Source organism: Trachypithecus francoisi, unplaced genomic scaffold (genome assembly GCF_009764315.1).
Source record: "Trachypithecus francoisi isolate TF-2019V2 unplaced genomic scaffold, Tfra_2.0 Lachesis_group4, whole genome shotgun sequence".
NCBI lineage: Eukaryota > Metazoa > Chordata > Mammalia > Primates > Cercopithecidae > Trachypithecus > Trachypithecus francoisi.
This window is the reverse complement of record NW_022681469.1, coordinates 152,094,301-152,120,024: the sequence shown is the minus strand read 5'-3', so window position 1 is coordinate 152,120,024 and position 25,724 is coordinate 152,094,301. Positions and strand designations below refer to the sequence as shown.

Sequence of the window (25,724 nt, the reverse complement as noted above, 5' to 3'; positions counted from 1 at the left end):
TCTTGCTCTGTCACCCAGGCTGGAGTGCATTGGCACCATCATAGCTCACTGCATCCTCAATCTCCTGGGCTCAAGCAATCTTCCCACCTCAGCCATCTGAGTAACTGGGATTACAGGAGCTTGCTACCAAGCTCGGCTAATTTTTGTATTTTTTGTAGAAACAGGGTTTCACTATGTTGCCAAGGATGAACTCAAACTTCTGGGCTCAAGTGATCCACCCACCTTGCCCTCCCAGAGTGTTGGGATTATAAGCGTGAGCCATTGTTCCTGGTCCCAACCTTTCATGATGTAATATTAATTTTGAGATAATAACACATCTTGAAGGCACATGCATGCAAGTGTAGTTACCTATCTTTAGGTGATTTCATCATGATGCAAACATCATAGAGTATACCTACACATACTTACATGATCTAGCCTACTACATACCTAGACGATAGTCTTTGATGGTATGGCTTATTGCTCCTAGGCTACAAACCTGGACAGCATGGAATACTGTAGAATTATAACACAACGGCAAGTATCTGTGTATCTAATTTTATTTTATTTTATTTTGAGACAGAGTCTTACTATCTCCCAGGCTGGAGTGCAGTGGCGTGATCTCGGCTCACTGCCACCTCCGCCTCCCGGGTTCAAGTGATTCTCCTGCCTCAGTCTCCCGAGTAGCTGGGACTACAGGCCTGTGCCACCAGGCCCAGCTAATTTTTGTATGTTTAATGGAGATGGAGTTTTGCCACATGGCCTGGCTGGTCTCAAACTCCTGACCTCAAGTGGTCTGCCCGCCTCGACCTCCCAAAACATGAACCACTGTGCCTGGCCGTATCTGTGAATCTAAACATAAAAAAAGGTACAGTATTAGACAGAAATAATAGACATTAGGCCCTTTGAAGGGAAGGGTGGGAGGAGGTTGAGATTTGAAAAATTACCTATTGGGTACAATTCTTACTCTTTGAGTGATGGGCACACTAGAAGCCAAACCCTCGCTAGTATGCAATATATCTAAGTAAAAAACCTGCACATATATCCCCTGAATCCAGAAATTACATAGATAGATGTATAAATAGCTGGGCGCAGAGGCTCACACCTGTAATCCCGGCACTTTGGGAGGCCGAGGCGGGCAGATCACCTGAGATCAGGAGTTTGAGACCACCCTGGCCAACATGAGGAAATTCCGTCTCTACTGAAAATATAAAAATTAGCGGGGCCTGTAATCCCAGGTACTCAGGAGGCTGATGCAGGAGAATTGCTTGAACCTGGGAGGCGGAGGTTGCAGTGAGCCGAGATCGTGCCACTGTACTCCAGCCTGGGTGACAGAGAAAGACTCAGTCTCTAAATAAATAAATACATGTATAAATAAATAAATGATAACAACGAAAAGCAAAGGTACAGTATTATATTATGGGACCACCGTCATATATGTGGCCAATCATTTATTGAAATGCCATTATGCAGTGCATGACTGTACCTGTTATTTTGTATTATATGTATATATCCTAATTTTTTTTTTCTGTTAATTGTTAAGGCGTTTGCATTAGCGTGTTAGGGCTGGGAAAGCAAAATGCCATAGACTGAGTGGTTTAAACAATGAAAATCTATTTTCCTACAGTCTTGGAGGCTAGAAGTCCAAGATCAAGGTATCACTTGTACTTTCTTGAGAAAGATGCGCTTTCTTGGGAAGTCTCTGTCCTTGCCTGGAGAATGACCAACTTATCTCTGTTTTCTCACATGGTATTTTCCCTGGTGTCTCCTGGGTGTCCACATTTTATCTTTTTTTTTTTTTTTTTTTTTTAAGAAGGAGTTTTGCTTTTCTTGCCCAGGCTGGAGTGCAGTGCTGAAATCTCAGCTCACTGCAACCTCTGCCTCCTGGGTTCAAGCAGTTCTCCTATCTCAGCCTCCTGAATAGCTGGGATTACAGGCATGTGCCACTACGCCTGGATAATTTTTTGTAGTTTTAGTAGAGATGGGATTTCACCATGTTGGCCAGGCTGGTCTCAAACTCCTGACCTCAGGTGATCCGCCCGCCTCGGCCTTCCAAAGTGCTGGGATTATAGGCATGAGCCACTGCACCGAGCCCCACACTTTATCTTCTTATAAGGGTGCCAGTCAGTTTGGATTGGGCCCCGCTATAACTGTCTCAATTTTTTTTTTTTTTTTTTTTTTTAATGTGGAGGCTGGAGTTCGTGGCATGATCTTGGCTCACTGCCACCTCTGCCTCTCAGGTTCAAGTGATTTTCCTGCCTCAGCCTCCTGAGTAGCTGGGATTACAGGCATGTACCACTACATCTGGCTAATTTTTGTAGTTTTAGTAGAGACGAGATTCCACCATGTTGGCCAGGCTGGTCTCAAACTCTTAACCTCAGGTGATCCATTGACCTCGGCCTCCCAAAGTGTTGGGATTACAGGCATGAGCCACTGTGTCCAGCTCAGTCTCACTCTTTTTTTTTTTTTTTTTTTTTTGAGACGGAGTCTCGCTCTGCCGCCCAGGCTGGAGTGCAGTGGCCGGGTCTCAGCTCACTGTAAGCTCCGCCTCCCGGTTTACGCCATTCTCCTGCCTCAGCCTCCCGAGTAGCTGGGACTACAGGCACCTGCCACGTCGCCCGGCTAGTTTTTTGTATTTTTTTTTAGTAGAGACAGGGTTTCACCATGTTAGCCAGGATGGTCTCGATCCCCTGACCTCGTGATCCGCCCGTCTCGGCCTCCCAAAGTGCTGGGATTACAGGCTTGAGCCACCGCGCCCGGCCCAGTCTCACTCTTTAATCACCTCTTTGAAGGCTATATCTCTGTTAAAATCACATTCTGATGTACTGGGGGTTAGGGCTTCAACATACAATTTTTTTGGTTGCTGGGGAAGACAATTCACATTTGATAGATTTCAATCTTGATTTACCTTCCAGATCATGGCCATTTGCCTACAGAGTAGCACCCTTGGGGGTAAGTTCCAAGATCCCCCAGTGGATGCCTGAAAGTATGCATAGTACAGAGCCCTATATATACTATGTTTTTTCTATGCATACGTACTTACAAAGTTTTATTTATAAATGAGATGTTCTCTTTTATTATTAGTTACTATTGTTTCTTACAGACTGAAGCTAACAATAGTAGCTAATAATAAAATAGAACAATTATAACCATAGACTGTACTAAAAGTTATGTGAATGTTGTCTGTGTCTCAAAAAAAATTTATATATATATATATATATATTTTTTTTTTTTTTTTTTCTGAGATGGAGTGCAGTGGTGCGATCTTGGCTCATTGCAGCCTCTGTCTCCCGGGTTCAAGCGATTCTCCTGCCTCAGCCTCCCGAGTATCTGGGATTACAGGCACCCGCTACCACGCTTGGCTTTTTTATATTTTTAGTAGAGACGGGGTTTCGCAATGTTGGCCAGCCTGGTCTCAAACTCCTAACCTCAGGTGATCCACCTGCCTCGGCCTCCCAAAGTACTGGGATTACAGGTGTGAGCCACCATGCCCTCAAAAGATATATATATATATTTTGTATATCTATATATGTATATATATACAAAATATATAATATACATATATAGATATACAAAAAATATATATGTATATATACATATATAGATATACTATATATATATTTTGAGAGACAGACAACATTCACATAACTTTTAGTACAGTCTGTTGTTATAATTGTTCTATTTTATTAGCTACTATTGTTAGCTTCAGTCTGTATCTAAGAAACTAACAATAGTAACTTATAATACAAGAGAACTACATCTCATTTATCAATAAAACTTTATCATAAGTACTGCCTCAAAATATTTTATTGTACTGTACTCACCCTTCGTATAATAATGTGAGATAATACAATGCCTACATGTTAAGATAAAATGAGGTGAACAGTGAGATAATTCATTTCCAGGGTGAGATGGAGTGGGTCAACATGACATTTAATGACAGTATTTAGAATAGCATGCGATTTAAAACTTGTACATTCTGTATTTCTAGAAGTTGTCATTTAATATTTTTGGACTGCTGTCAATTATGGGAAATTGTGGAAAGTGAAACTGGGCTGGGCTCTGTGGCTAATGCCTGTAATCTCAGTACTTTGGGAGGCTGAGGCAGTAGGATCGCTTGAGCTCAGGAGTTCAAGACCAGCCTGGGCAACATAGTGAGACCCCATGTCTACAAAAAAAAATACAAAAATTAGCCAGACATGATGGTGTGCACCTGTAGTCCCAGCTATTTGGAAGGCTGAGATGGGAGAATCGCTGGAGCCCAGTAGTTCGTGGCTGCTGTGAGCCAAGATCATGTCACTGCAATTCCAGCCTGGGAAATAGAGCAAGTCCCTATCAAAAGAAAAGAAAGACCACATCTCTACATAAAATACAAAATTAGCCGGACGTGGTGGTGTATGCTTGTAATCCTAGCTACTCTGGAAGCTGAGGCAGGAGAATTGCTTGAATCTGGGAGGCAGAGTTTGCCGTGAGCCAAGATCATGCCATTGCGCTTCAACCTGGACAACAAGAGCAAAACTTTATCTCAAAAAAAAAAAAAAAAAGAAAGAAAGAAAAGAAAGAAAGGAAAAGAGAGGGAGGAAGGAAGGAAAGAATGAAGCAAGGAAAAAAGAAGGAAAGAAAACGAGAAACTGGATAATGGGGGATGCCCATATTTTTAAAATAAAGTTTACTATATAATACTATAAAATAATCCCACTGATGTTTGACTAGTACCACCGATGGTGTGAAACAGAAAGCTTTTGTGATCCTGGATACAGATCCTATCAGAGAGGATTCAGAATACAAGAGCTTGCAGGCAGCTACTGCTTTTTATATAGAAACAGCTAAGAAAAGCATAATTCTTCCCAGCAAAATCCTGGAACACATGAGGACTTCCTTTCAATAGGCTGCTTAAGCCCCATGGCTCAAAATTGATATGAGATTCTGTTCATTTGATTAATTTTTCTAATTATTCAGCAGTTTTTTGTAGTTCAGTTTTATTGTACAGAAAATCAGTCTGTTGAATGTTTATGAAACCCCAAACATGCAATATCCATACAGAAGGAATTTTATCCATACAGAAGGAATTTTAATTTTTGAATATATAAAGGTCACAGGACTTGTCAACGGAAGCAGCTTTTGAATATTTGCTTTATCACTTGCTAGGTCTCTGTGACTTTGGGAAAAATGTCTAGTGCTTTCTGTGATTAAAGGCATGGGAAGGGCCAGGAGCCATGGCTCACGCCTGAAATCACAGCACATAGGAAGGCCGAAGTGGGTTGATCACTTGAGGTCAGGAGTTCGAGAACAGCCTGGCCATCAGGGTGAAACCCCATCTTTACTTAAAAATACAAAATTAGCCGGGCATGGTGGCACATGCCTATAATCCCAGCTACTCAGGAGGCTGAGGCAAAGAATTGGTTGAACCTGGGAGGTAGAGGTTGCAGTGAGTCGAGATCGTGCCATTGCACCCCAGCCTGGGCAACAAGAGTGAAACTCCATTTCAAAAAAAAAAAAAAAAAGCATGGGCAGTGAGTTCAAGCTACCTGCTTTCACAAACCTAACCCTATTACTTGTTGCTGTGCAGCTTTGGGAAAATTATGATGCCTCAATTTCTTTCTCTGTAATATTCATGCAACTCTTCCATAAGTCTAAAGTTATTTTTCATAAAAAAATTTAGAGGGGCCAGACATACTGGCTCACATCCCAGCACTTTGGGAGGCTGAGGAGGAAGGATAACCTGAGCCTGGGAGTTTGAGACCAGCTTGAACAATATAGTGAGACCCTTTCTCTAAAAAAAAAAAAAAAAAAAAAAATAGCCAGGCATGGCAGCATGTGCCTGTAGTTCTAGCTGCTCAGGAGGCTGAGGTGGGAGGATCGCTTCAACCCAGGAGGCTGAGGCTGCAGTGAGCCATTATCATGCCACCACACTGCAGACAGGGCCACAGAGCAAGACCCTCTCTCAAATAAAAGAAAAAAAAGGTTAAAAGTATATCTTCTTTTTCCAAAACAGAAGGCCAATATACATATAAGGGAAATTGTCATATTATGAGAGTCTTTTCTGCACTCAGCCCTAAAAAACATGCTGTCTTCAACTTTACTTAGTTGAAGAAAACTTTAGTCTTCAACTTTATTTAGTTGAAGAGAGCAAAAGTTCTAAGTTGGGTTCCCTTTATTCAAGGAGTCTCCACTTTTACTATGTATTGTTCAAACTGAGAAGAGACTTGTACTTAATCTCAGATGTCATTAAGTAGTTGAAATAAATTAGATTTCTAGTTAAATTAAGAGCTACTTCAAGTTTTTAATTAGTAATACATTCAATAGCCAGGAATACACACTCTTTTTTTTTTTTTCTTTTTTTGAGATGGAATTTTGCTCTTGTTGCCCAGGCTGGAGGGTAATGGCACAATCTTGGCTCACTGCAACCTCCACCTCACAGGTTCAAGCGATTCTCCTGCCTCAGCCTCCCAAGTAGCTGGAATTACAGGTATGTGCCACCACGCCTGGCCTGCCTCAGCCTCCCAAGAAGCTGGGACACAGGCATGTACCACCACACCCGGCTAATTTTTTATTTTTAGTAGAGATGGGGTTTCTCCATGTTGGTCATGCTGATCTTAAGCGCCTGAACTCAGGTGACCTGCCCACCTCAGCCTCCCAAAGTGCTGGGATTACAGGCGTGAGCCACCACACCCAGCTGGCTACACACTTTTAATTTCATGTTCACCTGTTATCATCAAGCCATTTTTCCAGAATATAAAATCTCTAATTTTCACAAAACCATTAAATAAAGGGATAGGCAAGAGTATTTGCCTGCTGTCTTTTTCTTTTCTCTTTCTTTGAGACAAGATCTCACTCCGTTGCTCAGGCAGGAGTGCAGTGACATGAACCAGGTTCACCGCAGCCCCAAGCTTCCAGGCTCAAGGGATTCTCCCACCTCAGCCTCAAGTATCTGGGACCACAGGTGTGTGCCCACATGCCTGGCTAATTTTTAATTTTTTGTAGAGACGGGGGTCTTGCCATATTGTCCAGATGGGTCTGGAACTCCTGGGCTCAAGCAATCTGCTGGTCTCAGCCTCCCAAAGTGCTGGGATTACAGGCGTGAGCCACCATGCCCTGCTTGCCTTCTTTTTCAAGATGGTCAGTTCTCCTTGCATTGAATGTCTTTCCCCTTCAATCTGAACACCTGAGGAATTATTTACATAGAAAGTTTCTGTTTCTTTCTCTCTCTCTCTCTCTCTTTTTTTTTTTTTTTCCAAGACGGAGTCTTACTCTGTGGCCTAGGCTGGAGAGCAGTGGCACGATCTTGGCTCACTGCCACCTCCACCTCTTGGTTCAAGCGATTCTCCTCCCTCAGTCTCCCGAGTAACTAGGATTACAGGCACCCACCACCATGCCTGGCTAATTTTTGAATTTTTAGTAGAGATGGGGTTTCACCATGTTGGCCAAGCTGGTCTCAAACTCATGACCTCAGGTGATCCGCCCACCTCAGCCTCCCAAAGTGTCGGGATTACAGGCCTGAGCCACCTCGGCCAGCTGAAAGTTTCCATTTCTTTATGTTAATGATTTATCATCACTATGTTATGTCATGTCAAATTCAAGACTGGCTGAAGCTGCCCCAAAAGTGCTGCAGGGGAATTCCCACAAAGGAGTGCCACAAATGGTCCTGAGATGGGGCTGGTTTGAATTCCACAGGATGAAGTACTAAAATGCCAGGGTGATCAGTCCAAAGCATTTATGAGGGAGCTTACAGAGTGCTGTGGCAGTCCTGGTGATGCACAGTGGGAGAAAAGAGGTGTCCTGTCTAGCTTTATTCATAGCAAGGAGGTCAGGTTATGGAGTTTTTGTTGTTGTTTGGTTTTTGTTTGTTTTTGTTTTTTATCAGATCATGGCTCACTGCAGCCTCGACTTCCTGGGTTCAAGTGATCCTCCCACCTTAGCCACCTGGGGCTACAGGTGCTGCCACTACACCTGGCTAATTTTTTCTTTTTTATAGATGGAGTTTTGCTCTTGTTGCCCAGGCTGGAGTGCAATGGCATGATCTTGGCTCACTGCAACCTCCACCTCCCGTGTTTAAGCATTCTCCTGCCTCAATGTCCTGAGTAGCTGGGACTACAGGTGCCCACTACCATGCCCAGCTAATTTTGCATTTTTAGTAGAGACAGGACTTCACCATGTTGGCAAAGCTGGTCTCAAACTCCTGACCTCAGGGGATCCACCTGCCTTGGGCTGCCAAAGTGCTGGGAGTACAGGCGTGAGCCACTGCGCCTGGCCTGTCCATGGAATTTTTGAAAAATGTGCTTTGAGCAATCTAAAAAGCAGTCTGCCTAAAATTTATATTATGTATTTCAACTGTATTACAGATATTGATTTTGTGGAGCTATAATTTAATAAGATATTTTAACAGCAATAAAACATTTTATAATTTTGTATATTGTTATTTTCTAAAAAGTTTAAGTACAAATGTAAAACACAGGAGTGATCATATTGAAGCACTCGGAAAAAACATTGTGGGTAAAAATTCAACCTCAAATATGCAACTGTTCAACTTTCAATGTGGAAATAGTGTCTTTTTACAAAAGAATAATGAACATATTTGTTTGCAAGGTGCTCTTACACACACACACGACCATTAGACTATGGTAACAATGCTGGGTGCGGTGGCTCACGCCGTAATCCCAGCACTTTGGGAGGCTGAGGTGGGCGGATCATCTGAGGTCAGGAGTTCGAGACCAGCCTGGCCAACATGGAGAAACCCTGTCTCTACCAAAAATACAAAAATCAACCGGGTGTGGTGGTATGCCCCTGTAATCCCAGCTACTTGGGAGGCTGAGGCAGAGACTCGCTTGAACCTGGGAGGTGGATGTTGCAGTGAGGCTAGATTTCGCCTTTACACTCCAGCCTGGGTGACAGAGTGAGACACCGTCTCAAAAAAAATAAAAAATTCTTTTTAGGTGGTCTTCGGAAAACAAAATCAAGTCTATCTGCAAACACATCTAGGTGGGGCAAGAGTGTATGAAAATGGGACATTAATTAAGATTGATTGATGGAAAAAGTGATGTAAAAAGTAGAAAGACAAAATCTCTTCCACAATTTTGATGAAAGGTCATTCAATTTGTCTTTTATCACTCAGCTTAATATGAAATAAAATTGAAAATAAATAATTTACATTGTCCTACTATTTACATTTTACTGACTTCATATGTGTAGAAGTGTAAGGGATTTTTAAAAGAGAAACAAGGTTGAGACTTCTAAACCTGAATTTGGATAAAAGATGAATCTTCAAAAGTATTGATAATTTTGGAAATTAATTTTTAAGAAAGGCATGACAGTGATTATCTAGTTACACAATTTGTTGTCAGAGATTGCAAAGGCTTTACTATAAAAACTATAGGATGAACAATGAATCCTTGATACTGAGATTTTGTCTTTTTCTTAATAGGTGAACATTATACTGCTGATTGCCAAAGCAGACACAATTTCTAAAAATGATTTACAGACGTTTAAGAGTAAGAAAATGTGTGAATTAACAGTGGCATCCAGATATATCAGTTCCCAACAGATGAAGAAACTACTGCTCATGCAAACTCCTCAATTAATGTAAGTTTCAGTAACAATATCTGACAAAGAGGCTATAAATGAGTTTTTATCTGAATCCAGTGTGAATTTTTTTTGTTTATTTTGAAAACTTCTGAGAATTGATTCTTTGTAAACAGATTTATTTAGATTTAATTCATACACCATGTTCTTCAAGGATATTGGGTTATAATTTTCTTCTCGGAAGTATATTTTCTAGCTTTGATATTGGGATGCTTGCCTCATAAAATGACTCTAAAGGAGTTACCTCCTTTTGCTATTTTTTCAAAGAATTTGAGGATGTTTTATATTAAATTTCCTTTTAAAGTTTGGTAGAATTTACCCATGAAGTAATCTGGTCCTAGGCTATATTTTGGAGTTCTGAAAAATTGCTGCTTTAGTTTCTCTATTTGTTATCGGTTTCTTTAAGCTCTCTATTTATTCTCCATTCAGTGTTGGTAGGTTACATATTTCTAGTAATTTCACCATTTCTTCTAAGCTGTCAAATTGGTTAGTGTATAATTGTTCATAATAGTTCCTTATAATTCTGTTTATTTCTGTAAGAAATAAACTTCTGTAATAAGTTGTAATGTCTTCTCTTTAATTTCTTACTCTATTAACATATTCTCTTTTTGTTCTTAGTCTAGGTAATGGCTTTGATTTTGATTTTTTTTTTTTCCATATCAACTCTTAGCTTCATGGATTATTTTTTTTTTTTTTTTTTTTTTGAGACAGAGTCTCACTCTGTTGCCCAGACTGGAGTGTAGTGGCATGATCTCGGCTTACTGCAATCTCCATCTCCCAGGTTCAAGCGATTCTCCTGCTTCAGCCTCCTGAGTAGCTGGGATTACAGGAGCATGCCACCATGCCTAGCTAATTTTTGTATTTTTAGTAGAGACAGTGTTTCACCATGTGGGCCAGGCTGGTCTCAAACTCTTGACCTCAAGAGAACCGCTGGGATTACAGGTGTGAGCCACTGTGCCCAGCTGATTAAAAAAAATTTTATTCTCTATTTCATTTACTTATGCTCCAATCTTTGTTATTTCTTTCCTTCTGCTAATTTTTGTTTTTTTGGTTTTTTTTTGTTTGTTTTTGAGCAGTAAAGTTAGGTTGTTTGAGATTTTTTTTTTTTTTTGAGACAAAGTCTCCCTCTGTCACCCAGGTTGGAGTGCAGTGGTGCAATCTTGGCTCACTGCAACCTCTGCCTCCCAGATTCAACTGATTCTCCTCCCTCAGCCTCCCGAGTAGCTGGGACTACAGGGGTGTGCCACCACACCCGGCTAATTTTTTTGTGTTTTTAGTAGAGACAGGGTTTCACTATGTTAGACAGGATGGTCTCGATCTCCTGACCTTGTGATCTGCCCGCCTCGGCCTCCCAAAATGCTGGGATTACAGGCATGAGCCACCGCACCCGGCCTTCCAATTCTTAATTGTGCTGTTTTTACCTCGAAACAAACAATTTGAGGTACAAATCTCAGTCCCCAACACATGTCTCATTTGAGGGGTGTTGTGAGCCTGGCAGATGGAATCTGCAAGAAACAATTTCCTCGGCACCAGTACATGCCATTGACCTTTCCTCCACTCTTGTCAATAAGAAGAGGCGTCTTGGCCAGGCTCAGTGGCTCACACCTGTAATCCCTGCACTTTGGGAGGCTGAGATGGGAGGATCACCTAAGGCCAAGAGACCTGCCTGGGCAACATCATGAGACCCCAATCCCTACCAAGAATTTAAAAATTAGCTGGGCCTGGCAATGTGTGCCTGTAGTCCAAGCTACTTGGGAGGTTGGAGCAGGAAGATCTTTTGAGCCTAGGAATTAGAGGTTACAGTGAGCTATGATCATGCCACTTTGCTCCGGCCCCTGGGCAACAGAGCAAGATGCTGTCTCTATTAAAAAAAAAAAAAGGAAAGAAAAAGAAAAAGAAGTGGAGTCTTTCCTAAGCGAATTGTTTAAGATAAAGATTTGATTGTTTTTATTTTATGTAAATTCAAAGTAGTTTAAAATTTGTATACTTACAATATTTAAATATTTTTCCAAATAATTACATAAGATTTCCTTTTATCCCTCATCTAGTTCATTTATGTATGTATGTGAGTGAAGTTTTCCTTCCTTGTACCCATTCAGCCCCTACCCCAGGATCTTTAATCATATTATTGACTAATCGCTTCTTTGTTTATCATGTTGTCTTATGTTGAGGACTCTTTAAATATAATAATTTGCTCACTTTGAATGTTACTTATTATAAAAATTTGATGGAAATATTTTAAACATGAGACTGGTGAATTTAATTTACATAAACATACATTAGATGAAGTTGCAACAAGAAATCAACCTTTGGGATGTGAAGAACAAAGGGGGTCTAATTAGAAAACCTAAGTCAAAACAAAGAGCCAAAATCAGAGTACCAGGTTAGATCAATAGCAAAGAGTCTAAGACCAAGTGGGGTCAAATCATGAAGGGTGGGACAAATACCGGATCACCACAGACCAAGAGAATAAGGACAGTTAACTTTAGTTTATAAGTGAAACTGTCCTCCTCTGTAAAATTGGGCAGGTTTGCTTGCCTTATCTTGTAAGCAAAAAGTGTGTATATAGGTGAGTTCATCTTGGAGACAGAGTCATCCAGTTAATCACCAACAATGACAGCAGTTTGACATAGCTAGCTACCTTTGCTGTCTCTGCTTTCTCAAAAAAAAAAAAAAAAAAAAAAATCCTACTGTAGTTTGCACATAGGTAAAACAGAAAATGCTTTAAATTTAATTGGAAAAGTTGGAAATATAATCATCTTATTTGTATTTTCTCAACACTTTTCTGAAACCATATTTCTCCCAGTTCTGCACAACTTTGGGGAGATTTTAAAACTTTCCTGTCACTGTTTCCTTTTTCATTTTCGGAATCTGATAGTCAAAAAAATAAAACTTTCTCTCCTAAAAGTTTCTGACAGAGTTACTCCATCCACTTTATTCATCACTCTACTTTTGAACTTATCAAAATGTGCTGAACTCTCTCTCTCTCTCGCCGTGTGTGTGTATATGTGCACATGTATGTGTATTTCTTCTTCATGTTATTCTATAGCCTTTGGAAAAATGGAAGGATTTGTATACCGGGGCAATGTTTTATTCCCTTTGCAATAGGCATTCAGAGCACAGTCTAGGATAAATGAATGATTAAATGATTCCTTTTCATTTGTACAGTTACTCACTTCATCCAAACCAGGGTAAAAACGGCATAGCTTTATTTCAATGAATATTTATTAAGCACCATGCACCAGCCTAGGAGATACAAATACAGCAAAGAATAAATTATATGTGACTCTCTGCCCCCAATGTACTCCCACTGTCTTTCTAGAATTATCTTTTGTTGCTCTCCAATATAATCCCTCACTGCCATTAAATACCTCTTTATATTATTATCCACTTCTGACTTTCTTTCCTCAGTTTTTTTTTAAATCAAGCTATTCTTCTTAACTAGAATGTGCTTACCTATCAACTCTATCAAGTCTCTAATTACTTAATATTTCAACTCAAAAGTCATCTTTTAGAGAGGAAAAGCCTGACCTAATTAACTCCATTTAAACTTCCTCTCTTATTTATACCGTCTTCATCTAGCACATATATATGGAATAATTTGTATACTTTACAGGACTGTAGCCAGATTTGAATTTAAATGATTCTGAGTTAGAAATTATGTCATACAATTCTCATCTTCAAACCAGAAACAATTATGTTGGTCAATAAATCATTTTAAAATAAATGCATGTTAATGGAAACAGTGAAAAGTTATGTTGTTAAAAAAACTTGACATAATCATTATAATTACTTTAAAAGACTGATTTCAGGTACCATTTATATTCTTCTCTAGCCTTTATCTGGTAGAAATTTAAATTTCAACATAAAACAGAAAATTACAATGTAATAAATGTAATACCACTAAAAATTCTATTTTTAAAAACTAGAGTTATTTAGTGGAAAAATAGAAAAAAACCTGCAATATTCTTTTCTGGTGCCTCCTTAGTTTGTGTGTAAATGTGATTACCCTTAAAAAAAAAACTTGTTTGTGACTGGTCGCAGTGGCTCATGCCTATAATCCTAGCACTTTGGGAGGCCAAGGCGGGTGGATCACGAGGTCAGGAGATCGAGACCATCCTGGCTAACACAGTGAAACCCTGTCTCTACTAAAAATACAAAAAATTAGCTGGGCATGGTGATGGGCGCCTGTAGTCCCAGCTACTCAAGAGGCTGAGGCAGGAGAATGGCTTGAACCCGGGAGGCGAAGCTTGCAGTGATCCAAGATTGCGCCACCATACTCCAGCCTGGGCAACAGAGGAAGACTCTGTCTCTAAATAAATAAATAAATCTTTTTTGTGCTTCATGTTCTTCATTTCTCTATTTAATATAAGTTTATATTTATGCCTTGGGTAATGGACATAGACCTGAATTTTGTTGCAATGAAATAGTTGTTTTCTTAATATTGAAACAACAGTTTCTGTTTCCATGGTGATTTTATGATTATTTTATAGATAGTGATCAAAAGTAAAAATTCACAAAGAAACTTGGAAAACCTTTATTTTTTATAATGAGCCTTAATTTACTTTCAACATTGGAGAAAACTGTCAGAATAATAGTATTTATAGAAACCATGTTCATAATTTCTGAAATAAAGAGACTGTCATAAGTTTGTGAAGGACAAACATATTTCTGTTATAAGCCTACTTTTGCTTTTATAAAATAAGATTAAAAGGTGTATAATAAATCAAATATATAATATTTTATTAAACATTTTAGCTAAGTCTGTGGGTAATTTTTCAGCTTCACTTTTAATTAGTAGTAGTTAAAAAAATGTACTATTTGAAGTCTAGAACTTACAAATATTTTCAATATGAGAGGGACATAAAATACGTTTGCTCACATGTGTTGATTAAATTTCAACTACTATGTTAGCAAGGCTGTTCAATGCTTAGAAAATATCTTTATTATTAATTGTAGCAACTTATTTGATATCTTTAAAATTCTGAAAGAAAATAACTGCCAATCTAGTTTTTATAACTTGTGAAGATAATGTTGAAAGTGAAGCTAAAGGAAAAGGAGAAAGCAGGGGAGACAGAAGGAGAAAGAGAGAGAGACCCAGATTAACACAAAATTGAGAGAAATGTTTGCTCTCAATTAATATTAAAGAAATACTAAAAAGTTCTTTGGGAAGAAACATGGAACTGAAGGAAAGAACAATGAGTAGCAGAAAGGGTAGCTATCTGGAGAAATGTTCATGAGTATTGGCCCCACCAAACAATGACAATATGGTCTCATGTTGCTAAAGTGTATGTAGAGAGTGTTCTGGATAGGTTGTGGTGGCAGTACTCCACACATGTTCCCCATAAAAACAGATACCACACTTACAATGGTGAAATCAAAAAAATCCAAACCCAATATATACAACAAATATTGGTGACAAGATTGAGGAGTTTAACTCCTGATGAAAAAAAATCTATGTGTGAATTTTTTAGGCTCAAACATGGGCAATTACAAAGGCTTTACAGACAGGCCTCATGGGGGAAAGCTGCCCTCCCTACCCTAGACTGGATACACAGCCAGGGCACTGCAGTCTCTGAAGGGAGTTGCAGTGTTAAAGACAGGCTCCCCGGGCTGTCATACTCTTATGCATATCTGCATTTCTAGACCAAGTATTTCCATTCAGTAGTTTATTTATTTGAGCTGTTTCCCAGAGGTCTTCCTCAGAGCTTCTGCAAAGACCTCCTTATCAGGGGAGAGGCAAGACATTTTGAAGGCAGTTTTCTCCGTTCAGACTCAGTACTCAGCATTTTTCCACTTCTAGCCCTAGCCCCTTGTCTTCTCCCAGCTTCTGGGTCCATAAAACGGCAAACTCATTTTGTTCAGAGTTCTGTCGGCAGTAAGATGACCCTCAAGTCTGTTTTGATCCACCTTAACCTCAACCATCACACTAATCCATGGGGAAAATGGATTGGAAGAGGGTGGCATTGTTTTCCTCCATTTCGTTTCTAGCTCACACTATCACAGTAAGTGATTAAAGGGTTGACTCTTATCTTCATTTTGGCTTATTTTACTTGGCTACTTTCTCCAGCTTAGCTGAGATCCTGAGAAAAATATGCCATGAACCCTCAAAGATGAGTAAGTACATGGAGAGAAATTATTACCTTCTGCAAGATCTACATAGCATAGCTGTTATCTGTGTGGGAGAAAGAGGAATAAAAATAACTGAGCCTCTCTGAGAACAGGACAGTTCAAGCAGCTACTCCCTTTGGATGTAGTAGATGCATACAGAAACAGCATCCAAAACTAGCAGAGGGCTCTCATGATCCAGTTTGTGAGTACATAAAAAGAGTCTGTATTTTGAGGAAGGTTCTTCATGCTAGAGAGGTTTTCACTTTTAAACTCTCAATTAACAACCAGTAATTTCCTTCCAAGCAAAGCCAAACATCGCAGTGAAAAGAAACTGCATAGAATAAATTCCAAGTTGAACAGAAAGCAAATTAGGTCCAAAAAGAAAAAGAAAAAAAGAAATAGCTCAAATAAAATTGAGGAAGAAAGAGCAATAAAGAGAACTCAAGTTATAAAAGGACATGTTTTAAAATCACTTTAGAAAACAACAAAAGTGAGAATTCTAATGATGTAAGCTAGAAAACCTATTCTGCCTTACTTTATCCCTTCTGAAAACATTGAAAAGTGAATTTCCTTTTAAGATGTGCAACAGGAATAGATCACATTCAAGTGATCTATAGGTTTTAAGAGAAAATGAAAGTAAATAAGAACTAGAAATACATCCATACAGATGACAAAAGAACACTGGAAATACATGTCCACAAAACAACAAAATTGTAACATAATTTCAACATGTGCTAAAACTTTTAAGGAAATGGTAGTAACTATTAAATAAGTATAGCAATTAGAATAAGAAAATCCCTATAATGGCATGAGTAGAGAAAAGGGTATCTGTAAACTTGTGATAGAACTCAAGAAATACTTGAAAATGACAGAAAATAATTTCATAAAGAAAAGCCTATGCTAAAGAGACATGTGAAAAAATAAACAGAAAATCATGCTTAAGAGAAATATGAGATGGAAAGGAGGTAAATTTTAAAGATCAAAAATAAACTTTAAAAAAGATAAAAAGGATTTGAGAAAAAGTGATAAACATAGAAGTTAGCAAAGAAACGTTAAATGATATAAATTAACTACTATAAATTATAAGTTGAGAACACTTTCCTGAAAAAAAAAAATCTAATTTGAAAATACATACTAAAGGAACACATTTTTTTTTTTTTAATTGTACTTTAAGTTCTAGGGTACATGTGCATAACGTGCAGGTTTGTTACGTATGTATACTTGTGCCATGTTGGTGTGCTGCACCCATCAACTAGTCAGCACCCATCAATTCATCATTTATATCATGTATAACTCCCAATACAATCCCTCCCCCCTCCCCCCTCCCCATGATATGCCCCAGTGTGTGATGTTCCCCTTCCCGAGTCCAAGTGATCTCATTGTTCAGTTCCCACCTATGAGTGAGAACATGCGGTGTTTGGTTTTCTGTTCTTGTGATAGTTTGCTAAGAATGATGGTTTCCAGCTGCATCCATGTCCCTACAAAGGATGCAAACTCATCCTTTTTTATGGCTGCATAGTATTCCATGGTGCATATGTGCCACATTTTCTTAATCCAGTCTGTCACAGATGGACATTGGGGTTGATTCCAAGTCTTTGCTATTGTGAATAGTGCCGCAATAAACATACGTGTGCATGTGTCTTTGTAGTAGAATATTTATAATCCTTTGGGTATATACCCAGTAGTGGGATGGCTGGGTCATATGGTACATCTAGTTCTAGATCCTTGAGGAATTGCCATACTGTTTTCCATAATGGTTGAACTAGTTTACAATCCCACCAACAGTGTAAAAGTGTTCCTATTTCTCCACATCCTCTCCAACATCTGTTGTTTCCTGACTTTTTAATGATTACCGTTCTAACTGGTGTGAGATGGTATCTCATTGTGGTTTTGATTTGCATTTCTCTGATGGCCAGTGATGATAAGCATTTTTTCATGTGTCTGTTGGCTGTATGAATGTCTTCTTTTGAGAAATGTCTGTTCATATCCTTGCCCACTTGTTGATGGGGTTGTTTGTTTTTTCTTGTATATTTGTTTGAGTTCTTTGTAGATTCTGGATATTAGCCCTTTGTCAGATGAGTAGATTGCAAAAATTTTCTCCCATTCTGTAGGTTGCCTGTTCACTCTGATGGTAGTTTCTTTTGCTGTGCAGAAGCTCTTTAGTTTAATTAGATCCCATTTGTCAATTTTTGCTTTTGCTGCCGTTGCTTTTGGTGTTTTAGACATGAAGTCCTTGCCCATGCCTATGTCCTGAATGGTATTACCTAGGTTTTCTTCTAGGGTTTTTATGGTATTAGGTCTAACATTTAAGTCTCTAATCCACCTTGAATTAATCTTCGTATAAGGAGTAAGAAAAGGATCCAGTTTCAGCTTTCTACTTATGGCTAGCCAATTTTCCCAGCACCATTTATTAAATAGGGAATCCTTTCCCCATTTCTTGTTTCTCTCAGGTTTGTCAAAGATCAGATGGCTGTAGATGTGTAGTATTATTTCTGAGGACTCTGTTCTGTTCCATTGGTCTGTATCTCTGTTTTGGTACCAGTACCATGCTGTTTTGGTTACTGTAGCCTTGTAGTATAGTTTGAAGTCAGGTAGCGTGACGCCTCTCCAGCTTTGTCCTTTTGACTTAGGATTGTCTTGGCAATGCGGGCTCTTTTTTGGTTCCATATGAACTTTAAAGCCGTTTTTTCCAATTCTGTGAAGAAACTCATTGGTAGCTTGATGGGGATGGCATTGAATCTATAAATAACCTTGGGCAGTATGGCCGTTTTCACGATATTGATTCTTCCTATCCATGAGCATGGTATGTTCTTCCATTTGTTAGTGTCCTCTTTTATTTCACTGAGCAGTGGTTTGTAGTTCTCCTTGAAGAGGTCCTTGACATCCCTTGTAAGTTGGATTCCTAGGTATTTTATTCTCTTTGAAGCAGTTGTGAATGGAAGTTCATTCATGATTTGGCTCTCTGTTTGTCTGTTACTGGTGTCTAAGAATGCTTGTGATTTTTGCACATTAATTTTGTATGCTGAGACTTTGCTGAAGTTGCTTATCAGCTTAAGGAGATTTTGGGCTGAGACAACGGGGTTTTCTAAATATACAACCATGTCATCTGCAAACAGGGACAATTTGACTTCTTCTTTTCCTAACTGGATACCCTTGATTTCTTTCTCTTGCCTGATTGCCCTAGCCAGAACTTCCAACACTATGTTGAATAGGAGTGGTGAGAGAGGGCATCCCTGTCTTGTGCCAGTTTTCAAAGGGAGTTTTTCCCAGTTTTTGCCCATTCAGTATGATATTAGCTGTGGGTTTGTCATAAATAGCTCTTATTATTTTGAGGTACGTTCCATCAATACTGAATTTATTGAGCGTTTTTAGCATGAAGGGCTGTTGAATTTTGTCAAAAGCCTTTTCTGCATCTATTGAGATAATCATGTGGTTCTTGTCTTTGGTTCTGTTTATATGCTGGATTACGTTTATTGATTTGTGAATGTTGAACCAGCCTTGCATCCCAGGGATGAAGCCCACTTGATCATGGTGGATAAGCTTTTGGATGTGCTGCTGAATCCGGTTTGCCAGTATTTTAATGAGGATTTTTGCATCGATGTTCATCAGGGATATTGGTCTAAAATTCTCTTTTTTTGTTGTGTCTCTGCCAGGCTTTGGTATCAGGATGATGTTGGCCTCATAAAATGAGTTTGGGAGGATTCCCTCTTTTTCTATTGATTGGAATAGTTTCAGAAGGAATGGTACCAGCTCCTCCTTGTACATCTGGTAGAATTCAGCTGTGAATCCATCTGGTCCTGGACTTTTTTTTGGTTGGTAGGCTATTAATTATTGCCTCAATTTCAGAGCCTGCTATTGGTCTATTCAGGGATTCAACTTCTTCCTGGTTTAGTCTTGGGAGAGTGTAAGTGCCCAGGAAATTATCCATTTCTTCTAGATTTTCTAGTTTATTTGCTTAGAGGTGTTTATAGTATTCTCTGATGGTAGTTTGTATTTCTGTGGGGTCGGTGGTGATATCCCCTTTATCGTTTTTTATTGCGTCTATTTGATTCCTCTCTCTTTTCTTCTTTATTAGTCTTGCTAGTGGTCTGTCAATTTCGTTGATCTTTTCAAAAAACCAACTCCTGGATTCATTGATTTTTTGGAGGGTTTTTTGTGTCTCTATCTCCTTCAGTTCTGCTCTGATCTTAGTTATTTCTTGCCTTCTGCTAGCTTTTGAATGTGTTTGCTCTTGCCTCTCTAGTTCTTTTAATTGTGATGTTAGAGTGTCAATTTTAGATCTTTCCTGCTTTCTCTTGTGGGCCTTTAGTGCTATAAATTTCCCTCTACACACTGCTTTAAATGTGTCCCAGAGATTCTGGTATGTTGTATCTTTGTTCTCATTGGTTTCAAAGAACATCTTTATTTCTGCTTTCATTTCGTTATGTACCCAGTAGTCATTCAGGAGCAGGTTGTTCAGTTTCCATGTAGTTGAGCGGTTTGGATTGAGTTTCTTAGTCCTGAGTTCTAGTTTGATTGCACTGTGGTCTGAGAGACAGTTTGTTATAATTTCTGTTCTTTGACATTTGCTGAGGAGTGCTTTACTTCCAATTATGTGGTCAATTTTGGAATAAGTGCGATGTGGTGCTGAGAAGAATGTATATTCTGTTGATTGGGGTGGAGAGTTCTATAGATGTCTATTAGGTCCGCTTGGTGCAGAGATGAGTTCAATTCCTGGATATCCTTGTTAACTTTCTGTCTCGTTGATCTGTCTAATGTTGACAGTGGAGTGTTGAAGTCTCCCATGATTATTGTATGGGAGTCTAAGTCTCTTTGTAAGTCTTTAAGGACTTGCTTTATGAATCTGGGTGCTCCTGTATTGGGTGCATATATATTTAGGATAGTTAGCTCTTCCTGTTGAATTGATCCCTTTACCATTATGTAATGGCCTTCTTTGTCTCTTTTGATCTTTGATGGTTTAAAGTTTGTTTTATCAGAGACTAGGATTGCAACCCCTGCTTTTTTTTATTCTCCATTTGCTTGGTAGATCTTCCTCCATCCCTTTATTTTGAGCCTATGTATGTCTCTGCATGTGAGATGGGTCTCCTGAATACAGCAGACTGATGGGTCTTGACTCTTTATCCAGTTTGCCAGTCTGTGTCTTTTAATTGGAGCATTTAGTCCATTTACATTTAAGGTTCATATTGTTATGTGTGAACTTGATCTTGCCATTATGATATTAACTGGTTATTTTGCTTTTTAGTTGATGCAGTTTCTTCCTAGCCTCGATGGTCTTTACATTTTGGCATGTTTTTGCAATGGCTGGTACCGGTTGTTCCTTTCCATGTTTAGTGCTTCCTTCAGGGTCTCTTGTAAGGCAGGCCTGGTGGTGACAAAATCTCTAAGCATTTGCTTATCTGTAAAGGATTTTATTTCTCCTTCACTTATGAAACTTAGTTTGGCTGGATATGAAATTCTGGGTTTAAAATTCTTTTCTTTAAGAATGTTGAATATTGGCCCCCACTCTCTTCTGGCTTGTAGAGTTTCTGGCGAGATATCTGCTGTTAGTCTGATGGGCTTCCCTTTGTGGGTAACCCGACCTTTCTCTCTGGCTGCCCTTAAGATTTTTTCCTTCATTTCAACTTTGGTGAATCTGGCAATTATGTGTCTTGGAGTTGCTCTTCTGGAGGAGTATCTTTGTGGCGTTCTCTGTATTTCCTGAATTTGAATGTTGGCCTCCCCTACTAGGTTGGGGAAGTTCTCCTGGATGATATCCTGAAGAGTGTTTTCCAACTTGGAGGAACACATTTTTAACCTGAGTAAATTGACCCCGAACAGCTAACAAGTGAAAGTGACCTTCAAGGATAAAGACTACAGCTTTGAGGATAAAAGCAGTAACTCAGGGAATATTATTCCCATTAACCTTTCTGGGGAATATACTAAAAGCCAAGCTTCAGACAATGAAAACCACTGGAAACCTGGGTAAGGAACCATGATAAACATTTACTAGAGAACTCAACTCTCAAAAATGATACCAACTTTTAGATACGTACCATATCATTCACATGAGTATTCATCAAATTGTAGCATATTATCCCACAAAGAAAACTTCAATAATACAATAAATTAATGACAATAAAAAGATATTCCTAGAGATGAAAAGAAAAAACTTGGCCGGGCACGGTGGCTCACACCTGTAATCCCAGCACTTTGGGAGGCCAAGGTGGGCGGATCATGAGGTCAGGAGATCAAGACCATCCTGACCAACATGATGAAGCCCCGTCTCTACTAAAAATATAAAAAATTAGCTGGGAGTGGTGGCATGTGCCTGTAGTCCCAGCTACTTGGGAGGCTGAGGCAGGAGAATCACTTGAACCCAGGAGGTGGAGGTTGCAGTGAGCCAAGATCATGTCACTGTACTCCAGCCTGGCAACAGAGCGAGACTGTCTCAAAAAAAAAAAAAAGAAAAAGAAAAAACAAACAGTTCTTGGTTCAAAGAATAACTAAAAATAAAACTACAGAATTTTAGAAAAAATATAGCATAATATATCAAATGCCAGAAATAATGCTAAATGCCTATGTTAATTTGAAAATACAAATTAAGAATAGAAAGTAACACCCACTTTAAAAGATGGAAAAAGTGATTAAAAATAAGTGGGATAAGTGGGAGTTGAACAATGAGAATACGGGGTGGGGGGAATATCACACGTTGGGGCTTGTTGCGGGGGCAAAAGGAGGGAGAGCATTAGAACAAATACGTAATGCATATAGGGCTTAAAACCTAGATGACAGGTTAATGGGTGCAGCAACCACCATGGCACAGGTATACCTTTGGAACAAACCTATGCATTCTGCACATGTATCCCAGAAGTTAAAGCAAAATAAAAAAATATATTTAAAATAAAACTAGAACTAGGAAATAAATCTAATAGCTTATTATTTGAAAACTCCAACAAAATAGACAAAGCACTGTCTATCCTAACCAAAATAATAAGGGGGAGAGGAGAGTAAGAAAGCACAATTATTATTGAAGAAATAAAGTTATTCAAGAGCCCTACCCACCGCTAAAATGCCTAGATACACTTGGTTATCCAGGGGAATCCTATCAAATCTTTAAAGATCAGATAACCCAAACACAGTAAAAGAAGAAATGTTCAGAATTCATAGTGTGCCAGAGTATAAGATTTCTCCAAAAAAGTAAACAACTAATCAACTCACTTATAAACACAAATTCTAAATTCTAAAATTTATCTGACAGAATCAGCGACATGATAACAAATACATCACAGCTAAGTGGCATTTATTATTAAGAAATTCATTAATTTGGGCCGGGCGCGGTGGCTGAAGCCTGTAATCCCAGCACTTTGGGAGGCCGAGACGGGCGGATCACGAGGTCAGGAGATCGAGACCATCCTGGCTAACATGGTGAAACCCTGTCTCTACTAAAAAATACAAAAAAAACTAGCCGGGTGAGGTGGCGGGCACCTGTAGTCCCAGCTACTTGGGAGGCTGAGGCAGGAGAATGGCGTAAACCCGGGAGGCAGAGCTTGCAGTGAGCTGAGATCTGGCCACTGCACTCCAGCCCGGGCGACAGAGCGAGACTCCGTCTCAAAAAATAATAATAATAATTAATTAATTCACAGTTATCTATCAAATTGGTAGAGTTGTGGAGAAAAGTCAGGTGGTCATCTCCATGATGCTAAAAAGATGTTTGACAAAATTCAGTACCTAAGTACATATTTACATTAAGACTTCTTTCTTGGCTGAGCGTGGTTGCTCACGTCTGTAATCCCAACATCTTGGGAGGCTGAAGTTAGGCAGATCAGTTGAGCCCAGGAGTTTGAGACCAGCATGGACAACATAGCAAAACCCTATCTCTATTAAAAGTACAAAATTAGCTGGGCGTGGTGGCATGTGCCTGTAGTCACAGCTACTCCAGAGGTTGAGGTAGGAGGATCACTTGAGCCTGGGAGGTTGAGGCTGCAGTGAGTGGAGATTGTGTCACTGCACTCCAGCATGGGCAACAGAGTGAGACCTTGTTAAAAAAAAAAAAATTCTTTTTTTCTTCTCTCTTTCTCTCTGTCTCCACTGTCTCATCCCACCCTGCCACTTCCTCCTTCTCACACACAGCACACACACATAAACTCAGTTCCCAAGTCAGAATCTTAATGTGGAAATGTTAGAAAATTTACTGCAAAATCAGGAGCAACACAAGAATGTTTGCCATTGTTACTAATACCAAAGTTCCTTTGGAGCTGTGAGTTAATACAGTTGGAGAAGGAAAAATGTAATAACTTGATAATAAAATGTAAGATATCTTTATTTGCAGATATGACTATACAGTTTGACAAGCAGAAAATGTCAACAGGACCACTTAATAAAGAGATAATACGTAAAGTACATCATTATAACATTACTCCTCAAAAGCTCAGTAGCATTCATATATGAAAAAATCAGTTATATAAAGAAAAATTATATAATGTGAGAAAAGACTCCATTTACACTAACAAATTTAAAAGAATGTATTAAAACAGAAACATAATAAATATACATGAGGGTCATACATGAAGTAAACCATAAAATACTTCCAAAAGACACAAAAGTAGATCTGGACAAACAGAAATACATATTATGTACTTAGTTACAGAGTTCCAATATCACAAAGTTGTCAGTCCTCCATGTTTATTTATAAATTTAAAGCAAGCCCAATTAGAATATAGAAATGTGTATACATCCTAGAAACTAAGGGTCTTCTTCAGGACATGATGGAGGAACTAACTTCTTTGGGGAACAATTGGAAGACATGCCTTTGCCTGAGTTTCTAGCAACATAGGTTAAAAAAAAAAGGTGGATCTATTCAAGCCCTTGACCTAAAAAGCAAAGTTGTTAGATAAATTGTAACGTACTTGCTTTGTATGAAGTCATTCAGCTTGGACAGAAGTAGTGAAAGACAAGATTTGAACTAAAGAGGTAAAGTCTAAGACTTGGTTTCGGTCACAAAGTGTGATTATAGATGATTAGGACATATGCTCTAAAGATTTACCTGAGGACAAAACTAAGAGAGGATCTAAGAGGAATGACTGAGAATGAGAAATGGTATCTTAGAAGAGGCACAATTTAATGTTGTGCCTCTCAAAGCAAAGCAATTTGGTGTCATTTTCTTCCTTGGGTTTGTGCAGGTAAGGCACTACATTATTAGTGTGGATATTTATCTTTGTTCATTGCATTCTTCTCAAAAAGACAGCCATCAATTGAGTAGTGATTGGAAACAGAACTCCAGAAAATTAGCTGTAGCTCATTAAAAAGTGAATCAGGCTTTTAATTGATCTTAAACTGATAATTAATCTTTTCAAACAGCTCATTAAAAAGTGAATCAGGCTTTTAATTGATCTTAAACTGATAATTAATCTTTTCAAACAACAAAAATAATTAAATGCATTTCCTCAAGTATTTGTTAGTTTCCTAACAATCAGGATACAGACAGTAAACAGAGCTTCCCCTGAAATGTGCTGGGATATGGCCCTGAATTAAGATTTTCAACTTAAAAAGGAAAACAAAAATGTCAGAAAATTCCCATATCAAAGTCGGCAAGCAGAATGGAGGCATTAAGGAAAACAAAAAGACAAGTGGAAAATATACTAATGTCTGTTGGAAAGCACTTCTTTTCTTTAAAATATAGAAAGTTGGATGGGACCAATGTAAATAAAAATTATATTCCTATCTGATAGTTATTTTTTGTAGTTAAATAGCAGGCACTTACGCAAAACATCTTTTGCTTTTTTCCCTCAAGACTATTACCTCTGACTTCTACATTTTAATGAATTCCATACCTTCCCAAATAGTTTTAATGTGTTGTATCACTTGATAATATTCACAATATGCTTAACACTCTTCTAGCTTGATTTCTCTATACTTTTAACTTGCTTATTTTGTGTGCTTCTTCAGCTTTATCTTTGTGGTCATGAAACAGGTAAGATTATAAATTAAAGTATGTAATCCAGATGCTGATAGGTGCTATGAAAAAAAATTATCACAGAGTAATGGAATAGATAGTGAAAGATGGAGGAAGATGATTA

At 38.7% G+C, this 25,724-nt stretch overlaps 1 protein-coding gene across 6 annotated transcripts in view; it reads left to right on the top strand.

Moving 5' to 3' along the window:
- The window catches only part of LOC117073562 (septin-14-like), a 36,030-nt gene extending 25,767 nt beyond the window's left edge, over window positions 1–10,263 (top strand). For all 6 annotated transcript variants that reach the window (XR_004433274.1, XR_004433275.1, XM_033194609.1 and 3 more), the window contains one exon: window positions 9,401–10,263. Coding sequence is in view for 4 of the 6 variants with exons in the window: in XM_033194609.1 (XP_033050500.1) it covers window positions 9,401–9,562 (162 nt within the window). In the remaining 2 variants the exon portion in view is untranslated. The remainder of the gene's footprint in view (window positions 1–9,400) is intronic.
- Window positions 10,264–25,724: the final 15,461 nt, after the last annotated feature.